This window comes from Chrysemys picta, chromosome 22, assembly GCF_011386835.1.
Source record: "Chrysemys picta bellii isolate R12L10 chromosome 22, ASM1138683v2, whole genome shotgun sequence".
NCBI classification, from domain to species: Eukaryota; Metazoa; Chordata; order Testudines; family Emydidae; genus Chrysemys; species Chrysemys picta.
Window position 1 is genome coordinate 19,595,264 of NC_088812.1, and position 20,195 is coordinate 19,615,458.

General features: G+C 47.8%; 1 protein-coding gene across 2 annotated transcripts in view; it reads right to left on the reverse strand.

Moving 5' to 3' along the window:
* Window positions 1–5,420: 5,420 nt before the first annotated feature.
* Window positions 5,421–20,195, reverse strand: part of LOC101942172 (gametocyte-specific factor 1-like) — a 36,969-nt gene continuing 22,194 nt past the window's right edge. Inside the window, exons 2-7 of one of the 2 annotated variants that reach the window (XM_042844776.2) lie at window positions 18,527–18,624; window positions 16,287–16,413; window positions 14,595–14,684; window positions 8,985–9,060; window positions 6,466–6,560; window positions 5,421–5,575 (exon numbers count right to left, since the gene is read on the reverse strand). In XM_042844776.2, the coding sequence (XP_042700710.1) occupies window positions 5,565–5,575; window positions 6,466–6,560; window positions 8,985–9,060; window positions 14,595–14,684; window positions 16,287–16,413; window positions 18,527–18,619 (492 nt within the window). In that variant the 5' untranslated portion in view covers window positions 18,620–18,624 and the 3' untranslated portion in view covers window positions 5,421–5,564. The remainder of the gene's footprint in view (window positions 5,576–6,465; window positions 6,561–8,984; window positions 9,061–14,594; window positions 14,685–16,286; window positions 16,414–18,526; window positions 18,625–20,195) is intronic. The other variant, XM_042844777.2, reaches the window with a different exon arrangement.

The following is a 20,195-nucleotide window of genomic DNA, read 5'->3' on the forward strand; positions in this document are numbered from 1 at the left end:
GTGGGAGCCTGTGACATTCCCTTGGTGTTATCTGGACCGGTGATCTGCTAGGTCACTCCAATACTTGACTCTGGGAGCCAGCCTTACCCTGCTCTGCTGTGAGAAACCCCACTCCTGGGCTGTTCACACACAGCCTCTGGCATATAAGCTGCTCTTTGGATTATGCAACCGAATGACACTAGCCAATATCTCCGGTTCCAGACTCAGTTATGTCCGCTGGACGCTGCGAGCTTATAGGAGTTTGTCAATTTAACAAAGAAATTGATATGTTCCAGGCTTGTTATCCCAAGGGGAGTCTGACATGCTTCAAACCAAATGCACTGCTTCAGGTGGAATAAACAAACAGATTTATTAACTACAAAGATAGATTTTAAGTGATTATAAATCAAACCATAAGTCAAATTTGGTCAAATGAAATAAAAACAAAACGCATTCTAAACCGATCTTCACACTTTCACTGCCCTTACAAACTTACATACTTCTCACCACAGGCTGGCTTGTTGCCCTTTCAGCCAGGCTCTCCTCTTTGATCAGTGCTTCAGTCGCTTGGTGGTGATGTCTGTAGATGGAGGTGGAAGAGAGAGGAAGAGCATGGCAAACATCTCTCCCTTTTATCATGTTCTTTCTTCCCTCTTCGCTTTGTCCCCCTGTCCCCTTCAGAGTCAGGTGAGCATTACCTCATCGCTGTGCCAAACTGACCAAAGGAAGGAGGGGTGACTCACGCGAGAGTCCAACAGATCCTTTGTTGCTGCCTAGGCCAGTGTCATTTGTTCCTGTGAGGCTGGGCTGGGTTTGCCCCATACATGCCCTGATGAGGTGTGAACTGCCTCTCTGCTCTTGGGAGTTTTTGCCTGGGCTTGCTTTAAGCCATGAGGACACATTTTCAGCCTCAAAACTATATACATGAAATTACAACCTATAACAATGATTACTATAACATTACCATAACAACAATGCTCAGTACATCATGAGCCTTCTGAAGACACCCGACATGACAAACTTTGCATTAGATATCACACAATCATATTAAAAGGATGAACCTGGGGGTGTAGGGTGTTCCCACAAGGTACAGAACATCACAGAGCCCTTTGGGTCAGGCACACTGAGGGGTTCCCTAGGGCATAGCACATGGTTCCACAGGATCTGACATGGGGAAGCTAAGTAATCCGCTAAAGGAATAGTGATAGTGTGGACAAGAATCAAATTAGAGGAAACAGCAATACGCTCCCATCCACTTGAGATGCCAGAACAAGATTGCATCACTCTGCCCAGCCAGGGCTGCTTCTACAGCCAGTTTCCTTCCCTGTTTATGTGAGATCTGCCCCCACAACAGGGAGCCCTGTGATGCCGATCACTGCTAGAGGAACCCACCCTGTAGACAGGCTAGAGTTTTACCTATAGCTAAAGCAACAGAAGAGTCCAACAGAGTGATTTTTGGCCCGCTTTGCAAGGCCTTACATGCAAGGTGGTGAGTCCAGAGACAAGCTTTCCCCAGCAGAAGTTGGTCCAGTAAGAGAGATCACCTCACCCACCTTCTCTCTAATATCCTAGGACCAACATGGCTACAACACTGCACTCAACTTGATGGCATCTCTGTTTGGAGAGAGCACAACTTCTGAATGCAATTGGGAGGGGAGGAGCATGCACACACAACCCCTGCCATGGGGGAAGAATTAAGGACTCCAGCATGGAGGGAATATGGGGGACTCTTGGTATGACGTACATACAGCCCCTGTCTAAGTGGGGCTTTAGGGAGTTGCTAAAGTGCAGGGGAATGAGAGGATGACACAGAGCTGGTAGGGGAAGAAGTGGGAGCACCCAAGGAATCCCTGCTGTTCACAATTAACTGAGCCTACAGAAGCTATGATGTATGCAACCCTCTGGTGGTAGCTCTCACGCAAAGGGACAGCAGCCTGTGACAAATGCACCTTGTACTGGGGTAGACTATGCTGCATGCAGCCCAATTAATAGATCCACAGTCTTGTTGCAGGGAGGGGGGAGCACGGAACAGTTTACCTGTAAGAGGCTTTAGCACAGTTTCAATACCACCATCCAAAAGTGAGAGCCTCTGCAGGGTTGCAACTAGCTTCAAAGGAAGAAAGCAAGTCACTGTTAGAGGATATGGGACAATATGTTCAGAAGACTGAAAATACAGGCTAAGCTGGGCCCCTTCAAACAACATTGATTTTACTACCGCCAAATGCAAGGAACAGCCATTTCAGAACAAGGAACGCAGGCCATACCTACCGAATTGGGGACTGGATCCTGGACAGCACTGGCTGAAGAGGATTTACAGGTCATAGATGAAAAGAAGCCGCTTGTGAACTCCCAGTGTGATGCTACAGCAGAGAGGACTAATATAATCCATGTCTGTTTAAAAAAGGGAGTAGTGAGATGATTTTACCTCTTTAACTGGCCTTGGTGAGACAGATATGGGAATACTGCATCCAGTACCGCCAGCTGGCTTTTTTTAAAAACTTAAATTAGGGCTGTCAAGCAATTAAAAGAATTAATCAAACAATAATGGAATACTATTTATTTGAATATTTTTGGATGTTTTCTACATTTTCAAATATATTTATTTCAATTACAACACAATACAAATTGTACAGTGCTCACTATATTTTTGATTACAAATATTTGCACTGTAAAAAAAAAAAAAGATAGTATTTTTCAATTCACCCAATACAAGTACTGGAGTGCAATCTTTTTCTCATAAAAGTTGAACTTACAAATGTAGAATTATGTACCAAAAAACCTGCATTAAAAAATAAAACAATTAAAACTTTAGAGCTTACAAGTCCACTCAGTCCTACTACTTGTTCAGCCAATCACTCAAACAAATTTGTTTACATTTGCAGAATATAATGCTGCCTGCTTCTGGTTTACAGTGTCGTCTGAAAGCAAGAACAGGCCTTTGCATGGCACTGTTGTAGCCGGCATCACAAAATATTTACATGCCAGATGCATTAAAGAGTCATGTGTCCCTTGATGCTTCAACCACCATTCCAGAGGACATGCATCCATGCTGATGATGGGTTCTGCTCAATAACAATCCAAAGCAGAGCGGACCGATACATGTTCATTTTCATCATCTGAGTCAGTTTCCACCAGCAGAAGGTTGATTTTCTTTTTTGGTGGTTTGGGTTCTGTAGTTTCCGCATCAGAGTGTTGCTCTTTTCAGACTTCTGAAAGCATGCTGCACACCTCACCCCTCAGATTTTGGATGGCACCTCAGATTCTTAAATCTTGGGTCGAGTGCTGTAGCTAGATTTAGAAATTTCACATTGATATCGTCTTTGCCTTTTGTCGAATTTGCAGTGAAAGTGTTCTTAAAATGAACAACATGTGCTGGGTCATCATCTGAGACTGCTCTAACATGAAATATATGGCAGAATGTGGGCAAAAAAACCACACAGAGCAGGTGACATACAATTCTCCCCCAAGGAGTTCAGTCACAAATTTAATTAACGCATTTTTTTTTAAACGAGCGTCATCAGCATGGAGGCATGTCCCCTGGAACGATGGCCTAAGCATGATGGGGCATATGAATTTTTAGTGCATCTGGCCTGTAAATATAGAATATTAGGGTTGGAAGAGACCTCAGGAGGTCATCTAGTCCAATCCCCTGCTCAAAGCAGGACCAACAGCAATATCTTGCGATGCCAGCTACAACAGTGCCATGTGAATGCCTTTTCTCACTTTCAGACAACATTGTAAACAAGAAGCAGGCAGCATTATATTCTGCAAATGTAAACATTCTTGTTTGTCTGAGCGATTGGCTGAACAAGCAGTAGGACTGAGTGGACTTGTAGGGTCTAAAGTTTTTCATTGTTTTGTATGAGTGCAGTTATGCAACAAAAAACCCATTACATTTGTAAGTTGCACTTTCATGATAAAGAGATTGCAGTACAGTACCTGTATGAGGTGAATTGAAAAAAATTTTCATCATTTTTACAGTGCAAATATTGTAATAAAAATAATAGAGTGAGTGCTGTACACTTTGTATTGTATCTATATGCATCCGAAGAAGTGGGCTGTAGTCCACGAAAGCTTATGCTCTAATAAATTTGTTAGTCTCTAAGGTGCCACAAGTACTCCTGTTCTTTTTGCGAATACAGACTAACACGGCTGCTACTCTGAAACTTTGTATTGTGTTGTAATTGAAATGGATATATTTGAAAGTGTAGAAAAACATCCAAAATATTTAATAAGTTTCAATTGGTATTCTATTGTTTAACAGTGCGATTAATCATGATTAATTGGTTTGCGTTAATCGTGAGTTAACTGCAATTAATCCACAGCCCTAATTTAAATAAGTGTTAAAAAATGGAGTAGGGTGCAGAAAAGAGCTACAGAAATGGCTCAAGGGCTGGAGAAGATGCCTTGCAGTGAGACCCAGGGAGCTCAGGCTGTTCAGCTTAGCATACCTCCCTTGGGATCTAAAGGGCTCTTCAGTCGAGGGGAGAAAGTTAGAGCAAGAAGCAGTAGCTGAAGGTGAAAGCAAACAGACAGATTCAAATTACAAATAAGGCACATTTTTCATAGTGGTGATGATTACTCCTTGGAATAAACTCCCATGGGAAGGGGATGGATTCTCCTTCTCATGGGGGTGTGTGTGTGTGTGTGTGTCTTCAAATCCAGGCTGGAGGCCTTTTGGCAGATGCTTTAGTCAAACAGGTTACTAGGCTTGATATGGGGGTAACAGTGAAATTCCTGGCCTGTGATAACTAGGTTAGGCTATACGAGGCCACTAGATCTTAAGAGGCATAAGAACGGCCATACTGGGTCAGACCAATGGTCCATCTATCCCAGTATCCGGTCTTCTGACAATGGCCAATGCCATATGTCCCAGAGGGAATGAACAGAACACGTAATCAAGTGATCCACCCCCTGTTGCCCATTTCCAGCTTCTGGCAAACAAAAGCTAGGGATGCCATCCCTGCCTGGCCTGGCTAATAGCCATTGGTGGAACTATCCTCCATGAATTTATCTAGTTCTTTTGAACCCTGTTATAGTCTTGGCCTTCACAACATCCTCTGGCAAGGAGTTCCACACGTTGGCTGTGCGTTATGTGAAGAAATGCTTCCTTTTGTTTGTTTTAAACCTGCTGTCTAGTAATTTCACTTGGTTACCCTTAGTTCTTGTGTTAGGAGAAGGAGTAAATAATACTCCCTTATTCACTTTCTCCTCACCAGTCATCATTTTATAGACCTCTATCATGTGCCCCCTTAGTTGTCTCTTTTCCAAGCTGAAAAGTCCCAGTCTTATTAATCGCTCCTCAAAGGCAATGAAGGGTTCATTCCATCCAAGCCACCTCTGTTGGGAAGGAAGAGTAGATGGGAAATGCACTTTTCAGAAGGGTTAAAGTGGCACTGGGGCACCTGTCAGGCCATTGACATGGTCTCTTCAGGGAGCAGAGAACGCAACACACTGTTGATACAAAGGGAGGTTTTATTTCTCAGTCTGGACATAAAGAACATGTCTAAAATGGCTATTGGGGAAATCTACACGTTTAAAAGCTTCAACTCTTCTCCAGGCTGCTCTTTCCCATAGCAGGAGCCTCACAGACAGCCTGCAGAGAGAGCGAGAGAGAGAGTCAGGAATGATGACAGACGACAGGTATAAACAGCAGGTCCTGCAGTAATGTCACATGCCATGATTGAGTTATGTCAAGGTTACAGAAGATGACCATGTTTTCAGAGTCAGAAGCCAAGGCATCAAATCGAAGGGTTGAACCACCGGCTATACCAGTACAGTTAAAGTGATGCACCCTAGCGTTGAGGCAGTTATGCTGGTACCGGAGTCCTAGTCCTGGGATAGCTATTCCTATACGAGAAGGTAAATAAGCTCTACTGATATAAACATGTAGAACTACAACCACACTAGGGGTGGTACTGGGGACTACAGTGCTAAAAAGTCTCACCCCTCACTGACCCAATTGCCCCAGTACAAGATCTGTACACAGACCAGGCCTTAGGGTCACATGTTACTTATGCAAGAGGGCACTATTTTAGTGTGCACTATATAGCCCCAGAGAGCTTCTGACTCAAAAGCAACATCAGCCTGTTTCTAGTGGTGGAAAGTCCTCTAGGACGCCATGCTTTCAGGAAGTGACACTAGTTCAGTAACATTCACTTTGGGCAGGGAGCAGCTTTGTTGGAGTCCACCCTCATTTGGGATCTTAGTTCGACTGCTCCCTCATTCCATGGGATTGTTCTGCTCATGAAAGCAGTGTGCCTTGAGCAAGTACCTTAGTAACTAGTCTCTTCAGAGACCGGACAGCAAATGTCCTAGAGTACAAGACATGCTCAAGCTAGGAGTACAGTAAGACTCAGGGCTGACTCAGTACAGCAGGGACATACAGGCTCTTGTGATAAACTTGATGTTATGTCATGACCCTTCCCTACCTCCCAGACAGTTATAACAGTTTAGTCCCACTCCCATGGTGTCCTGGCCTCGTACCATTTCTCCAGGAGTGACCCTTTGGAGTCCATGCTGCTGCTGAGGTGCTCACGGCCTGCATTTGCTGGTTTCCATCCTGGCCTCTCTCACCAAGACTGGACAATGAGACAGAAATGGAGAGGAGTTAGTACACATACACCAGGATGACGAGTTAGCATAGCCCATGTCAGGCTGCTAGATAGTCCCTGCAGACAGCTCCCACATGCTTTCTGCATGGAACATGCCTGCATCACGGGACCCTGCCTCCATAAGCCCCATCCCCACTGCCACATGCACCTTAGTCCAGGTTATTTAGAACTGGCTTTTCAGAGCTGAATAGGACCCCATGGCATTCCCTTGGATCTGCCACCTGTGTGTGCTTGAGGGTTCCCCCTTCTGCCAGCTGGGCTTTCCCTTAGTGAGTCCTGGCAGGGTCTCTCTATCCTGTTCCACGTCAGCGTGCACTGGATTGTTTCCCCACAATACCCCTGGTAACAAGTAAGTCTTGTCCCAGGAGCAGGGGCAATGCCTTGGTTGTAAGCTGCCATGTACCTTCCCAATGCAGCCCACATGTGAGCTTGGACCTTCAGCCCAGGTGAACGATGGCCCCCTCCCACCTTGGCAAACAGCAGCTGTTCAGACACCTGCATGGATTTTACTCCTGGCCAGGAGGGTTTGTGCAGAATGTGCCCACGGTGTCTGGATCATGAGCTCTCTGGGGCATGAGCAGTCTTGGCTTGTTTGCCCAGCCCCTAGCACAGCGGGGTCCTGCTCCCCATCTGAGGTCCCCAGGTGCTACCACCACTTGAACCCTGCTTAGAAAGCACATTTGCATTAACTGGCATAAGTCAGCATTTCCTGCTGCCATGTGTTTAAACGGGGGAAGGAGCTGGACATGTTCCACTCACAAAGCAAGGATTTCAGGGTGAAACAGCCAACAGCTGACTGCTCCTGCATATCCAGTCTTGCTTTGGAACTCAGCCTGCGTTCCCTTAGAGGGACATTTCACTTCCAGTAAGAGCCCCCCACATCTCTGGTGTTCAGCTGTTTGACCCCCAAAGCTACAGTGTGGCTTCCATTCCATTGAACTCTGGATACCCTGCCCATAGTGCCCCTGTGCTGCCAGGGTTCAAGAGCTTGCTCACTTGCCACACTGCATTGTCTGAGGCCAGGTGTACCCCACCCCCCCAAGCCATGTAGCTATTCCGCCCTAGCCCCCCAGGTAGACAATGCTGTGTCGACAAGAGGGCTTCTGCCATCGACATAGCTACCGCCTCTCGGGGAGGTGGATTAGCTACACCCTCCCATCTTCACTAAAGTACTACAGCTGTAGCACTCTAAGTGAAGACAAGCCCTAAGCCATGAGAAGGGTTAAGGACCAAGGAGCCCCAATGCTCTCAGTTACATGGGTATAAGCTAGGAGAAGCTCCATGCATGTCTGTGAAATTGCTAATGGAATTTAATAGACTCTAGCCCTGACAGATGTTTTGGATCCTGATAGACTCAAAGGAGCAGAAATTGGGTTGGGCTTCCTCCCTCACGCATGGGGTGGGGGGGGTGGACAGAAACAGAGCAATGTATTTCAAACATGATTACTGCCTCCTTCCCACTCATCACACCACTCACAGGCCTTTCTGCCTGGAGCCTTACTTGCCTTGGCAGGCTGCTCCCAGTCCTACCCAGCTGGAGCCGCCTTCTTCTCTGCAGCTTCCCCAGGACTTTTCCTTACCTATCACAGAGACCTGATTGGTGGGTCACATGACCCAGTCACATGACTTTCATTTTCCCCACTTGGGGAAAAACATGTCACAGATGGGGCCAGCTGCCCTGTGACAGTGTTCACATTATCTGTGAGACCTGGGCACATCAGTTCTTTCTCACCCCTGCAAACTCAGGCAGGAGTCTCCAAGCAGTTCTCTTGGTGGCTCCATTTATGCCCAGCAGAACCATGTACTGGCCCAGTTCTGACCTCAGTTACACCTGCACAGCCTAAGGGCTGCAGATTGCATGGGTGTAACATGAGCAGAAGCAGGCCCATTACAGCCTTGGGTATTGTAAGGATGTTTCTAGGGAAGTTCTGTTAGATTTCTGGTCACCCACCTAGAATGGCAGTATCCACGAGTGACTATTGCAGGAGTGCACAGAGCTGTTAGAGGGGCAAGAGCCCAGCTGGCCAGACAGTGTGGCCAGCTCCAAGTGGTAAACACAAACCAGCCTAAAAGTCAGGCCTCAAAATCCCATGAAATCCTAGGAGTTGGTTTCTTTTTGCCTGCTGGTTACTGAGCATTTAGGCTTACACAGTCCACGTTTTCAATCTTTCCTCTCAACTAGCAGGGCTAGACACTTGTAAATCATTCCGCTTCCCAGCCGCTGGGGCTTTACAAAAAAAGCCACCCAGGATCATGAGACTTGCAATAAAGTTATCCCAGTTAGCAGCACTGCCAGTGCCATAGCTCTTATCACTAGTAGAGCTGGGACATTCACGCCCGTGAGGGACCCAGCCTGATCTGAGAAGACGTGAGAGGAGAGTTAGCTCTTACCTTTGACTTGTGCTTAAGGTGTGATTTGTCTTGGAGCCAAGAACAAAAGGAGAAGTAGCACCAGACTCATCTGCCTCTGAGGAGGAAAAGCTTAGTGTGAATGCACAATGAAAGGCTTCTGGACAGGTTTAATACACCATGACTTTACACCTATAGATAACATGAACTAGAGGCCATTGGCCCTGCTCTCTCACCAGCCCACTTACTTGGAACAGATCCTGTTCCACAGTTCTCCTGAGTTGTGTTTCAGAAGGAAGATGCAACTCTATGCCCTGGGCATCCTAAGCCTCTAACTGCTAGAAGCTGGGACTGGACCACTTGAAAGTTGCCCTGTTCTGTTCATTCCCTCTGAAGCAGCTGGCGCTGACCACAATCAGAAGACCAGATACTGGACTAGATGGACCATTGGTCTGACCCAGTATTGCCATTCTTATGAATGCCCACTGTGCTAGCCCTGCTCCTGCTGCCCTCCCGAGTTATAAGGGGCATGGGCATGTAGGGGAACCACAATGCCAGGGGTGCTAGCTGGTCTGTTGGAAGGGGTTTTCTCTTGGGATTTGGGAGCACTGCCAATACCCTAAATGGCTACATGCTCAGGCCCTCAGTAACAGGCTAGAGAAGTTTTATACCTGCACAACAGTTAAGCTTGCAATTGACAGGGCTGGGGCCTGGCACAGAGGGTTGAAGCAGGATATAGACTTGTTTACAAGAGACTGACAAGGCTGACCACTCATGAGATGTTTGCAGTGTTGTTGTAGCAGTGTCCGTCCCAGAATGTGAGAGAAACAGGGGAGGGGAGGCGAGGCGATATCTTTTAGTGGATCAATGTCAGTTGGTGAGAGAGGCAAGCTTTGGAACCACAAAGAACTCTTCTTCAGGGCTGGGAAAGGTACTCAGAGCATCACAGCTAAAACACAGGGTGGAACAGATGGTTTAGAATATGTGCTAACTACTTATACTAAAGGACCATTCAAGGTGAAGTGACTTGTTAAAACCCCTCGGAAGGCAGCTGGGGGGAAATGTTAGTGGGTTACAGATTGTTGGAATAAGCCATAAATCCAGTGAGGAGTCCAGTGGCACCTTAAAGACCACTGTTGAAAAGGCTAAGTCAATCAGGGTGGATGTGATCCACTCCCAATAACTGATGCTGATCAGGTGGTTTCTCAGTTTCTTTGAGTGTATGTGGCACAATCTCTCACCATAGTCTGTATTTGTGCAAGTTTTTTCCATGAAGTTTATGGATTTCCACTTCATACGGCTAAATTCAGTGCCTTGCATGGTGCCAAGTATCAGAGGGGTAGCCGTGTTAGTCTGTATCCACAAAAACAATGAGGAGTCCAATGGCACCTTAAAGACTAACAGATTTATTTGGGCATAAGCTTTTTCACAGATAGACAGACAGACATCTTCCTCTCCAAGTGCAAACAGATGGACAACATACCAAATGGACTGAAGGTAAAAAAATTCATCGCCATACTACACTAACTATGGTGAGAGATTGTGCCACACACTTTCAAAGAAACCGAGGAACCACCTGATCAGCATCAATTATTGGGAGTGGACCACATCCACCCTGATTGAATTGGCCTTGTCAACACTGGTTCTCCACTTGTGAGGTAACTCCCTTCTCTTATGTCAATATATTTATACCTGCATCTGTAATTTTCACTCTATGCATCTGAGGAAGTGTGTATGTTGGGGGTGTTAATCCACAAAAGCTTATGCCCAAATAAATCCTAGAATATCAGGGTTGGAAGGGACCTCAGGAGGTCTAGTCCAACCCCCTGTTCAAAGCAAGACCAATCCCCAACTAAATCATCCCAGCCAGGGCTTTGTCAAGCCTGACCTTAAAAACCTCTAAGGAAGGAGATTCCGCCACCTCCCTAGGTAACCCATTCCAGTGCTTTGCCACCCTCCTAGTGAAGAAGTTTTTCCTAATATCCAACCTAAACCTCCCCCACTGCAACTTGAGACCATTACTCCTTGTTCTGTCGTCTGCTACCACTGAGAACAGTTTAGATCCATCCTCTTTGGAACCCCCTTTCAGGTAGTTGAAAGCAGCTATCAAATCCCCCCTCATTCTTCTTCTGCAGACTAAACAATCCCAGTTCCCTCAGCCTCTCCTCATAAGATCTGTGCTCCAGCCTCCTAATCATTTTTGTTGCCCTCCGCTGGGCTCTTTCCAATTTTTCTACATCCTTCTTGGAGTGGGGGGCCCAAAACTGGACACAATACTCTAGATGAGGCCTCACTAATGTTGAATAGAGGGAAATGATCACGTCCCTCAATCTGCTGGCAATGCCCCTACTTATACAGCCCAAAATGCTGTTAGCCTTCTTGGCAACAAGGGCACCCTGTTGACTCATATCCAGCTTCTCGTCCACTGTAACCCCTAGGTCCTTTTCTGCAGGACTGCTTCCTAGCCATTTGGTCCCTAGTCTGTAACAGTGAATGGGATTCTTCTGTCCTAAGTGCAGGACTCTGCACTTGTCCTTGTTGAACCCCATCAGGTTTCTTTTGGCCCAATCCTCTAATTTGTCTAGGTCCCTCTGTATCCTATCCCTACCCTCCAGCGTATCTACCACTCCTCCCAGTTTAGTGTCATCTGCAAACTTGCTGAGAGTGCAGTCCATGCCATCCTCCACATCATTAATGAAGATATAGAACAAAACCAGCCTCAGGACCGACCCTTGGCACACTCCGCTTGAAACCGGCTGCTAACTAGACATGGAGCCATTGATCACTACCTGTTGAGCCCGACAATCTAGCCAGCTTTCTCCGATACTACAGAATATGCTTGAAGAAGCAAGTCCAGGATATACACCTTAACATACTCAAAACTGCCTTCACCAAAGGACACTCCAGAGAAGTAGCTCCAATCATGGAAGGGGACACCCAAATACCCCAAGAGAACCTGCTTCAATAGAGAAGTAACCCCCTTCCCCCAACTGCACAACCCTGCCACCTCACACTGGAATCCATATTTGGTTTCAAACAACTGGCATACAGAGCACATGTATAAAGTTCGCTGACGATACCAAGCTGGGAGGGGTTGCAAGTGCTTTGGAGGATACAATTAAAATGTAAAGTGTGGACAAACTGGAGAAATGGTTTGAAGTAAATGGTAGTTTGAGTAGTGAGTTCTAAAATGCCTAACCTGTCCTTGCTGGAGTAATTATCACTATGGTAAATTTATCGAGATATCTATAGCTCTAGAGAGATTGTGTTTCTACTGGTGGTGCACATCCACATACCTCAGTGCATATAACAAATTTATTCTGCACATGGATGGAAAAAAAATTAAGAGGTAACATTGTGACAAACTCACAGCGTTACTCATAGGCAGAGGTCATGGATTCCGTGACTTTCCATGACCTCCATGACTTCTGCAGCAGCCAGCGCAGCTGGCTCCGGGGCTGCCTGAGCAGCCCAGGCAACACCTGAGCCAGTCACACCAGCCACTGCTGGGTCAGTCTTGGGCCCCCCCACCCAACAGCAAGAGGAGCAGTTTGGGTGTGGGAGGGGGCTCAGGGCTGGGGCACAGGAGGGGATGATGTTGCTCTGGGTGATGTTGCTGCTTCCAGGGAGCACCCCCAAGGTAAACATGTCCCTCAGCTCCTAGCAGCTCTCATTGGCTACGGTTCTCCACCCCCCAGCGCTCCCAAGATTTAGTCAGGGGTATAGTACAAGTCACAGGCTGGGAATTTTCTCGCTCTCTCTCTCGCCTTTTTTTTTTTTTTTTTAAAAAACACGGCCCATGACTTTTAGTAAAATACCTGTGACTAAACCATAGCCTTACTTATAAGGGGAGATTGAAAAAAAATTGGGTTTGTTTAGTCCAGAGAAGAAAAGACAAGGAGAAAGATAGATAATATTTTATGTACGTGAAAACTGTTACAAGGGGGCAGGGGGGGAGAAGAGGGAGGAGAAAATTGTCCTCTAACCTCTGAAGATAGGACAAGAAGCAATGGGCTTAAATAGCAGTAAGGGAGATTTAGGTTAGCCATGGGGCGGGGGGAAGCTTCCTGTCAGTGCAGTTAAGCACTGGAATAAAGTTGTCTAGTGATGTTGTGGAATCCCCGTCATTGGACATTCTTAAGAGCAGGTTAGACAAACACCTGTCAGGGATGGTCTAGATCAGGGGTGGCCAACCTTGGCTCTGGAGCCACATGCGGCTCTTCAGAAGTTAATATGCAGCTCCTTGTATAGGGGCTGACTTCTAACTGAAGAGACACACACTGGATTTATGGTTTATTATAGTAATCGATAATCCACTAACTCCTCCCCCCAGCTGCAATCCGCCCCATGACTGGAGGGGTGTTAACAGGCCACTTCACCATGAATAAAGAAGAACAGGAGTACTTGTGGCACCTTAGAGACTAATAAATTTATTAGAGCATAAGCTTTCGTGGACTACAGCCCACTTCTTCGGATGCATATCACCATGAATGGTCCCTTGAAATGTGTTAACTACTTGTGCAAGAGCCAGCAGGAGGCTCAGTCCTGCCCTGTAGGAGCCAGTGGTTGCTCTCACTGATTTTAGCAGCAGGGAGGTGGCCTTGTCCATGCTATGGGGCTTCAGGGAAGAGATGCCCACTGCTTTGGATAAGCCAGCAGGACCCCGGCACAGGAGTAACCTCAGCTGCTGGAGACAAAGTGTGACCATATTCATTAAACCTGCAGCCCCAGAGCCTTGATGTCAAACTCCATCAATATTGAAGCTGTGGGAGCTCAGCAGGAGCAAAAAAGGGGAGGGGGTAAGCCTGTCAGTGCCCCCAAAATTCCCCAAGTGGAGACAGACACAGCCTTGTCAGCTACAGCTTGCTTTGGCCACAGTAGGATTTTGGCATGTTAACCACACACCCACCTTGGTAAAATTTAAATGTGGTAAGTATTGCATTATACAGCTTAGTTTAATAAACTAGTCAAGACAAAGCAGTTGTACTTTAGTATGTGCTAAAGTGGTCGAGTGAAACCCTAGCCACCACAATTTAACACCAAACCTTTAATCCTATTTAAAAGCAAAAGCCCACAGCTGTCTAAACTGGGTTATCTACAGGCGGAGTTGACCAGAGTAGCTATTCTGGGATAGTGCCCAAATGAGGTGGGGGCTGTTTTAGAACAAAGCATGATTTTATTCCAGGATTACTTCGCTTATGAAGGAAATGAAATTGGAATTGAAGTCACCGATTCTGAAATACTCAGGGAATTGTCACTGAACATTAGTCAGCTGCCATGTGTAGACAAGGTATAGTAGTGACTGGTAAAGCTAAAGGAGCCTGGTGTGTGGTTTCATGCTCTAAGGCCTGGTCTACACCTAGGTTGCTTCAGAGTGTGAAAAAAATCCCCCCTTCCCCACTGAGAGATGTAGCTAAGCCAACCTAAGCCCTGGTATAGACACCAGTGGGTCAATGGAAGAATTCTTCCACTGATCTAGCTGCCTCCTTGAGGGGGTGGATTAAACTTCAGTGACTGAAAAACTCCTTCCACTATTGTAGTAAGTACCTACACTATAGCACTTGTAGTGTAACCATAGCCTCAGCCAAGTCCTGGGAGGCATAGGTACCACATGCCAATGACAGAGACAACAGCTTCTTCACCAACACTCACCTGCCTCCCAGTCCTCTTGGCAGGGGGGACACTGCCAGGATCTTGGGGTCTCTTTCAGTTCCTTCTTGGGACTGAAAGTCATTGATGTCCCTGCAAGCAGAGGAGACACATTACAGGACTTGGAAGGAAGAGGAGAAGCAGGGTAGCTGATCTAGGAGTGAAACATGATTGTCTAAGTGGATCATGGCTCAGTTCTGTTAGCCAGAGGCCCAGCATTACAGGGGGTCAAAGGCCACATTTAACTGGAGATGATCCTTAGTTGGGGAAGATTCTCTGAACTCTCCTCAGAGCCAGGCTCAGGTCAGACTGAAGTGTGTCCAGGGTCTCTGCTCTCCTGCGCTGGCCCCAGCTCACTCCAGCCAGCTGGACAGCCTTTGTTCCCCAGAGCACAAGCTCATCCACCCTCAAGTTCCTGCCATGCACAGAATGGAGAAGCCTTTAAAAGCCAAACAGCTTGACAAGCTGAGAAGTGTTGGCTCCTACAACCCTAGTTGGGAAGGCCAGAGAACTCTCCACAATCACCCTGACATTGCACAATGGGGCCCGATATGGTTCCACTGCTATAAACAGGGCTCACGCAGAGCTGATGCCATCGGCCCTATAGGGCTCAGTACACACACTGATTTCCAGAGTTCTCATTACAGCCGAGACAGGAAAACCAAGGAAATGTGAGTTTCCTATCCAAAAGCAGGACAAAAAGTAAAAGCCACCACACAAAACCCCCACCAAGTTTATCAGCTAGCCCCCTCCGCCAATTTGGTGCGAGTGAAAGTGTTTTGTTTTTGACTATTTTGATTAACTACAATTAGTTTCAAACTGTCATTTTGAACCAGAAAACTGGATTTTCTTATTTCAAGAGTCAAAGAATGGGACTAAGATTTTCCAAGTTGCAGTGTGTGTCAAAGCCCAAAGAACCCTTTCCCATGAGGTGTTCATGGAGATCAATGAAGCATTTGTGTCAGAAAACACTGAAGTTCCCCACTGGCTCTCCTCAGCACCTAGTTGGGCCCTGCTGAATGGCTAACACCCCAAGCCTGGTGTTGGGCACTTCAGAAATGCTGACCCCAAGTGCTCTGCTCTCTGGATGCAGGTTTGCAGGCCAGCCCCCGTCCCCCAGGAGATGTTAGGAGAGCTCCCGCCCCAAATGAGCAGAGGGTAGAGACCAGGACTCTTCAGTGATGCCAGGTGACCTGCCCCCTGTTGTGCCAGGTAGTGAGCACATCCCCCAGCTAGCCATGAGGTTACTTCCTGAGCCAGCTGTTCATCTCCTGCAGGCTATGGGCATTGGGGAAGGAAAGGGATTTCTAGCCAACTCCTGCAGAATCTGTCAATGAAGGAAGAGCAGCACAAGCCCAGCCTGTTCTATGCTGGGATGTCAGCCACAAACTCTGCATGTTCACAATTTATACCAGTGCAGCTAAGCCAGCATCTGCTGGTACAGAGGGATGTGCTGGGCAACAGCACTCAGCCTTGCTCAGACCAAGTGCACCTACAGTAGTTGTGATGAGTGCAGGGGATGCACACATGAACTACAGATTGCTCGGGGCTTGCGCTGGTGTCCGGAGCAAAATGCCCTAGAACAGACTCCCTTGCAGTCTCCCTAGGCTGGGACAGGTCAAGTCAGTCAGCAGGAACAGGCATGTATTAAAGCAGGTGTGCTACTGCCGGCTCCCCCTACTCCCCCAAGCTTACCACTGAATAGCTCTGGCGCCCTGTTGTCTGTGCAGGTGGAGATGTGCAGCTGGAGCTCTCGCTTTGGGACTTTGTGGCGAGCATTGTAGGGGCACGTGGCCAGCTCTTTGGCTCTTTGCTTGTTATTCTGGAAGAGAAGCCACAAGATGCCACTATGCAGAGACAGCAGGGAGGTACAGTCATGGGTTCTGCTCACTGCTTCCACAGCTGCTTGTAGGGTGAGGCAGCTGAGAGGATCTCTAGGGATGCATCAGAGCCAGAAGACTGGCAAGCTGGAAACAAATCATTGACTTGTCGAGTGCGTAATGAGAGAGCACCACTCAGTAGGTCCACACGCTGCAGCTGGGAGCAAGCCTCCAGACTGGACAGAGACTTGAGCTAGTGGTGCTTGAAGTAGCACACTAAAAATAGTAGTGTGGACACTATAGCATGGACTGGTGCTTGGGCTCTCAAACCTCCAGAGTGAAGTGGGCTTAAGAGCCCAAGCCACACCATCCACATTGCTATTTTTAACTGTATTAGCTCAAGCCCCACTACTGTAAGCCCATCTACCTGGGCCATGAGACTCTCCCCTAGCTGCTGCGTAGACATACAGATATGTGCAGGAAACCTGGTGCATCTGCAGCAGTGCTGAATTTCTTGGATTTGATTCTTGGTTGCTCCAGCCCAGGAGGAGGTGGGGGAGCAGAACAGGGGGACTGTCTTCAGGCTACCTTAGCTCTTCCTAGACTTGGGCTGAGCCACTCCTGCCCTTGTTGCTGCAAATTAGAGCAACCTTTGGGCTGCTCTGACTTATGTGGCTCTACTTCTCACGGCCCTTGGGCAGCAGAGCAGAGCTATAGCACAGATACTCTAGCTACACCCAATGCAGCCACAACCTGTCCCCTACGTCGGGGCATGGAGCTGGGCTAGCTTGGAGCCTGCATCCAACCCAGGGAGGCCCCTCTGCAGGCTGTTGTCCCAGGAGACCATTTCCACACATTTCAGGTCCTTTTGTGCAGCCAGAGTTTTCTAAAGGGACATTAGTGTAACCTCACTAAGGCACCAGGGCCCCTCAGTGACACAGCTTGGATCCAAGTCTGCCCTTAAGTTCAGGAGCTTTTGAAGCCTGGGTATCTCCAAGGGTTAACTCTGCAGTGAAGACGTAACTCAGGTGATCAGCATTTGAGCTGGCCTAGCTCAGGTGAACAGCCAGACCAGAGCCCTGCCCAAGTTGCTGGGGCCACACTTACTTATGCAAGGCTCTCAGACTTCAGGGGGGAGGGGGCACAGAGGAGGGGGAGGAGGTGTAGCTGCTGGCTCTCAGCTGGGCTGCTCTATGTTCCCCCCAGTGAATTGTGGGATAGCATTAGAGGACTATCAGGTTAAGTCTGGATCTTCAGTGCAGATTACCAAGAGAGGCAATCAGACGCTCGCCTACTCAAGCATGGGCTAAGCACCACCACACATGGGCCAGAGGGTTTGTGTGGATGGACAAGAGCCAGGGTAGGGGCAACACCCAAGTTAAATGGGCAGTGAAAATAAGCCTTAAGTGTGAGTTTCACATAAATGTAGATCTAGTCCATCCCCTGCACAGAGTCAGGACCAAGTGTTATAAACACTTGGGATGGGCTAGATCTTAAAAGTCTCCCTAGATAATCCCTAAATCTCCCTTGCTGCAATATAAACCCATGATTTCTTGTTCTGTTGTCAGTGGATAAAGGAGAACAATTTATCACTCTGCTCTTCATAGCAACTATTACCTACTTCAAGACCTATTGCCTTCCCCTCCCCCCCCCAGCCTTCCTCTACACTAAACAAACCCAGTTTTTTCAGTCATTCCTTGTAGGTTATATTTTTTAGACCTTTAGTCACTTTTGTTGTTCTCCTCTGGACTGTCTCCCATTTGTCTACATCTTTCCTGGAGTGCAAGGCCTAGAACGGGACAATACTCCAGCTTGGGCCTTATTAGTGTTGAGTACAGGTGAAGAATTACTTCTTTTGTCTTGCTTACAACACTCCTGCCATTACATCCCAGAATAATGTAATACTATTGCAAAAAACACCAAATATTGTGACTCATATTTAGTCTGTGATCCACTATAACCCCCAGATCCTTTTCTGCAGTACTCCTTCCTAGGCAGTCATTTTCCATTTTGTGTTTGCACTGGAGGCAGAGGAAAATAGTTTGCAGGGAACAGAGAGAGGTGGCCATCTCCTCTCTGGGCACCTCAGACTGTCCCACTGCTTGCTCTTCTTACCTCTCCGCATTTGACCAAGTGGTAGGGGAACCTGGAGGCTCGGATCTGGTGGTTTTTGTCATAGGGGCATGGGATGAGCCGCTCAGGATCCATCACACCTGCACAACAGAAGGCACACGATACACAGATAGTGAGGCCAGGAGGAGGGGTAGACTGCCAGGGGTGATGCCTTCAGCAGCTAGCACCCCCATCTTGAAGGCCCAGTTCTCCCCTTCCACACACAGCTGATCCCAGCAGAGAGCAAAGGGGAGCCCCAGCACTGTTTATGTGGCGCTTGGGCTGTTTCTGTTCCCAGTGTTAGAAATTTGGCCAGAGGGTACAAGTGATGACCTCAGGCATGGCATGGCTGTGGCTTGGCCAGTAAGCTCTTAGGGTTGCAGTTGGCAGCACATGGAAGCAGGGAATTGTTAGTCCTCCAGTTAGAAACAGGCAAGAAATGGGGAGTGGGGTGTTATCGGGGTTAAAGTAGCACCCGTTGTCAGTGGAAACTTTCCTGACACTAGGACAGTCTCAGGTGATACAGGGAAGGACACACACACACACACACTTGAGGAAAACTGCAGGGGAAAACTGGGTCTTTAAGATAGACTTTAATGTGGATGGGATCAGGGCCTTGAGGGTAAGTTCAATGAGATCACACCTGGTAACAGCCTCCTCCAAGCACTCAGAGACCATGAGATTTTAAAGAGTAATAAATGATAGGATCAGAGACTTTAAGGATCATGTTTTCAGATTTTATCTGCAACCACAATGCAAGCAGGGAAATGTGGGGAACTTTCCTGGCTGCTGCACTACCCCAGTGGTATCAGACAGCAAATGGATCTGAGTCCTCGCTCCCACTCCCTTTACCCGGATGCCCACCTGACCTGAAGGCCTCCCTTTCTGCTCTCCCATGCAACAGAGTCCTCGTAACCCTGACAGAGCTGGGCCCTAAGATCCCTGGGAGGCTTCACCCCTAGTCTTGCCATGGTCTTTTAGGCCAGGGTGCCCCTCCTCCGGGGCACTCTCTCCACACCAGCCACTTCCCTGGTTCAAACTGAATAGGATTTATTACACAGCAAGGAACAATAAGAAATATAATGCAGAAATGGAAAGATGAAGACACAAGGACCCCACCCTGTGGCACAGGGACACCACAACCAGCCATCTCTGTGGCTTCAGGGAAGTTCACAGCCTGTTCCTCGCCCATCCCAGGCCTCCTCGCCAGGCCCTCACTGCGCTGCAATGACACTGCGGGTAGACACTTGCTCTGGTGGTGGCCATGCACCCTCAGGCTCTAGGGGGCAAGACCTTGCTCCCCAGCATTGCCCCCCATTGGGGTCATGACCAGTGATGAGCTGCCAGAATGTTAATAACCAGTTCCCTACCGGGTCTTTGGCAGCACTTCGAAAACCCAGAGTGAGTGAAGGACCCGCCACCGAAGTGCTGCCAAAGACCCGGTAGGGAACCGGTTATTAAGTGCCACCCGAAGAGTACAAGTCCAAGAAACCCCACCCTACCCGCCCCCTAGCCAACTTGCCCCGCTCCCTGTCCCATGACTGCCCTGACCCTGTTGCCAGCACAGGTGTGCTCGAGGACAGCAACAGTGGGTTCGTGGCCCGGTGTGCTTCGCGTCAATGAACACACCAGGTGGAGAAGCAAGCAAAGTTTATTTGAGATCTCAAAGCGG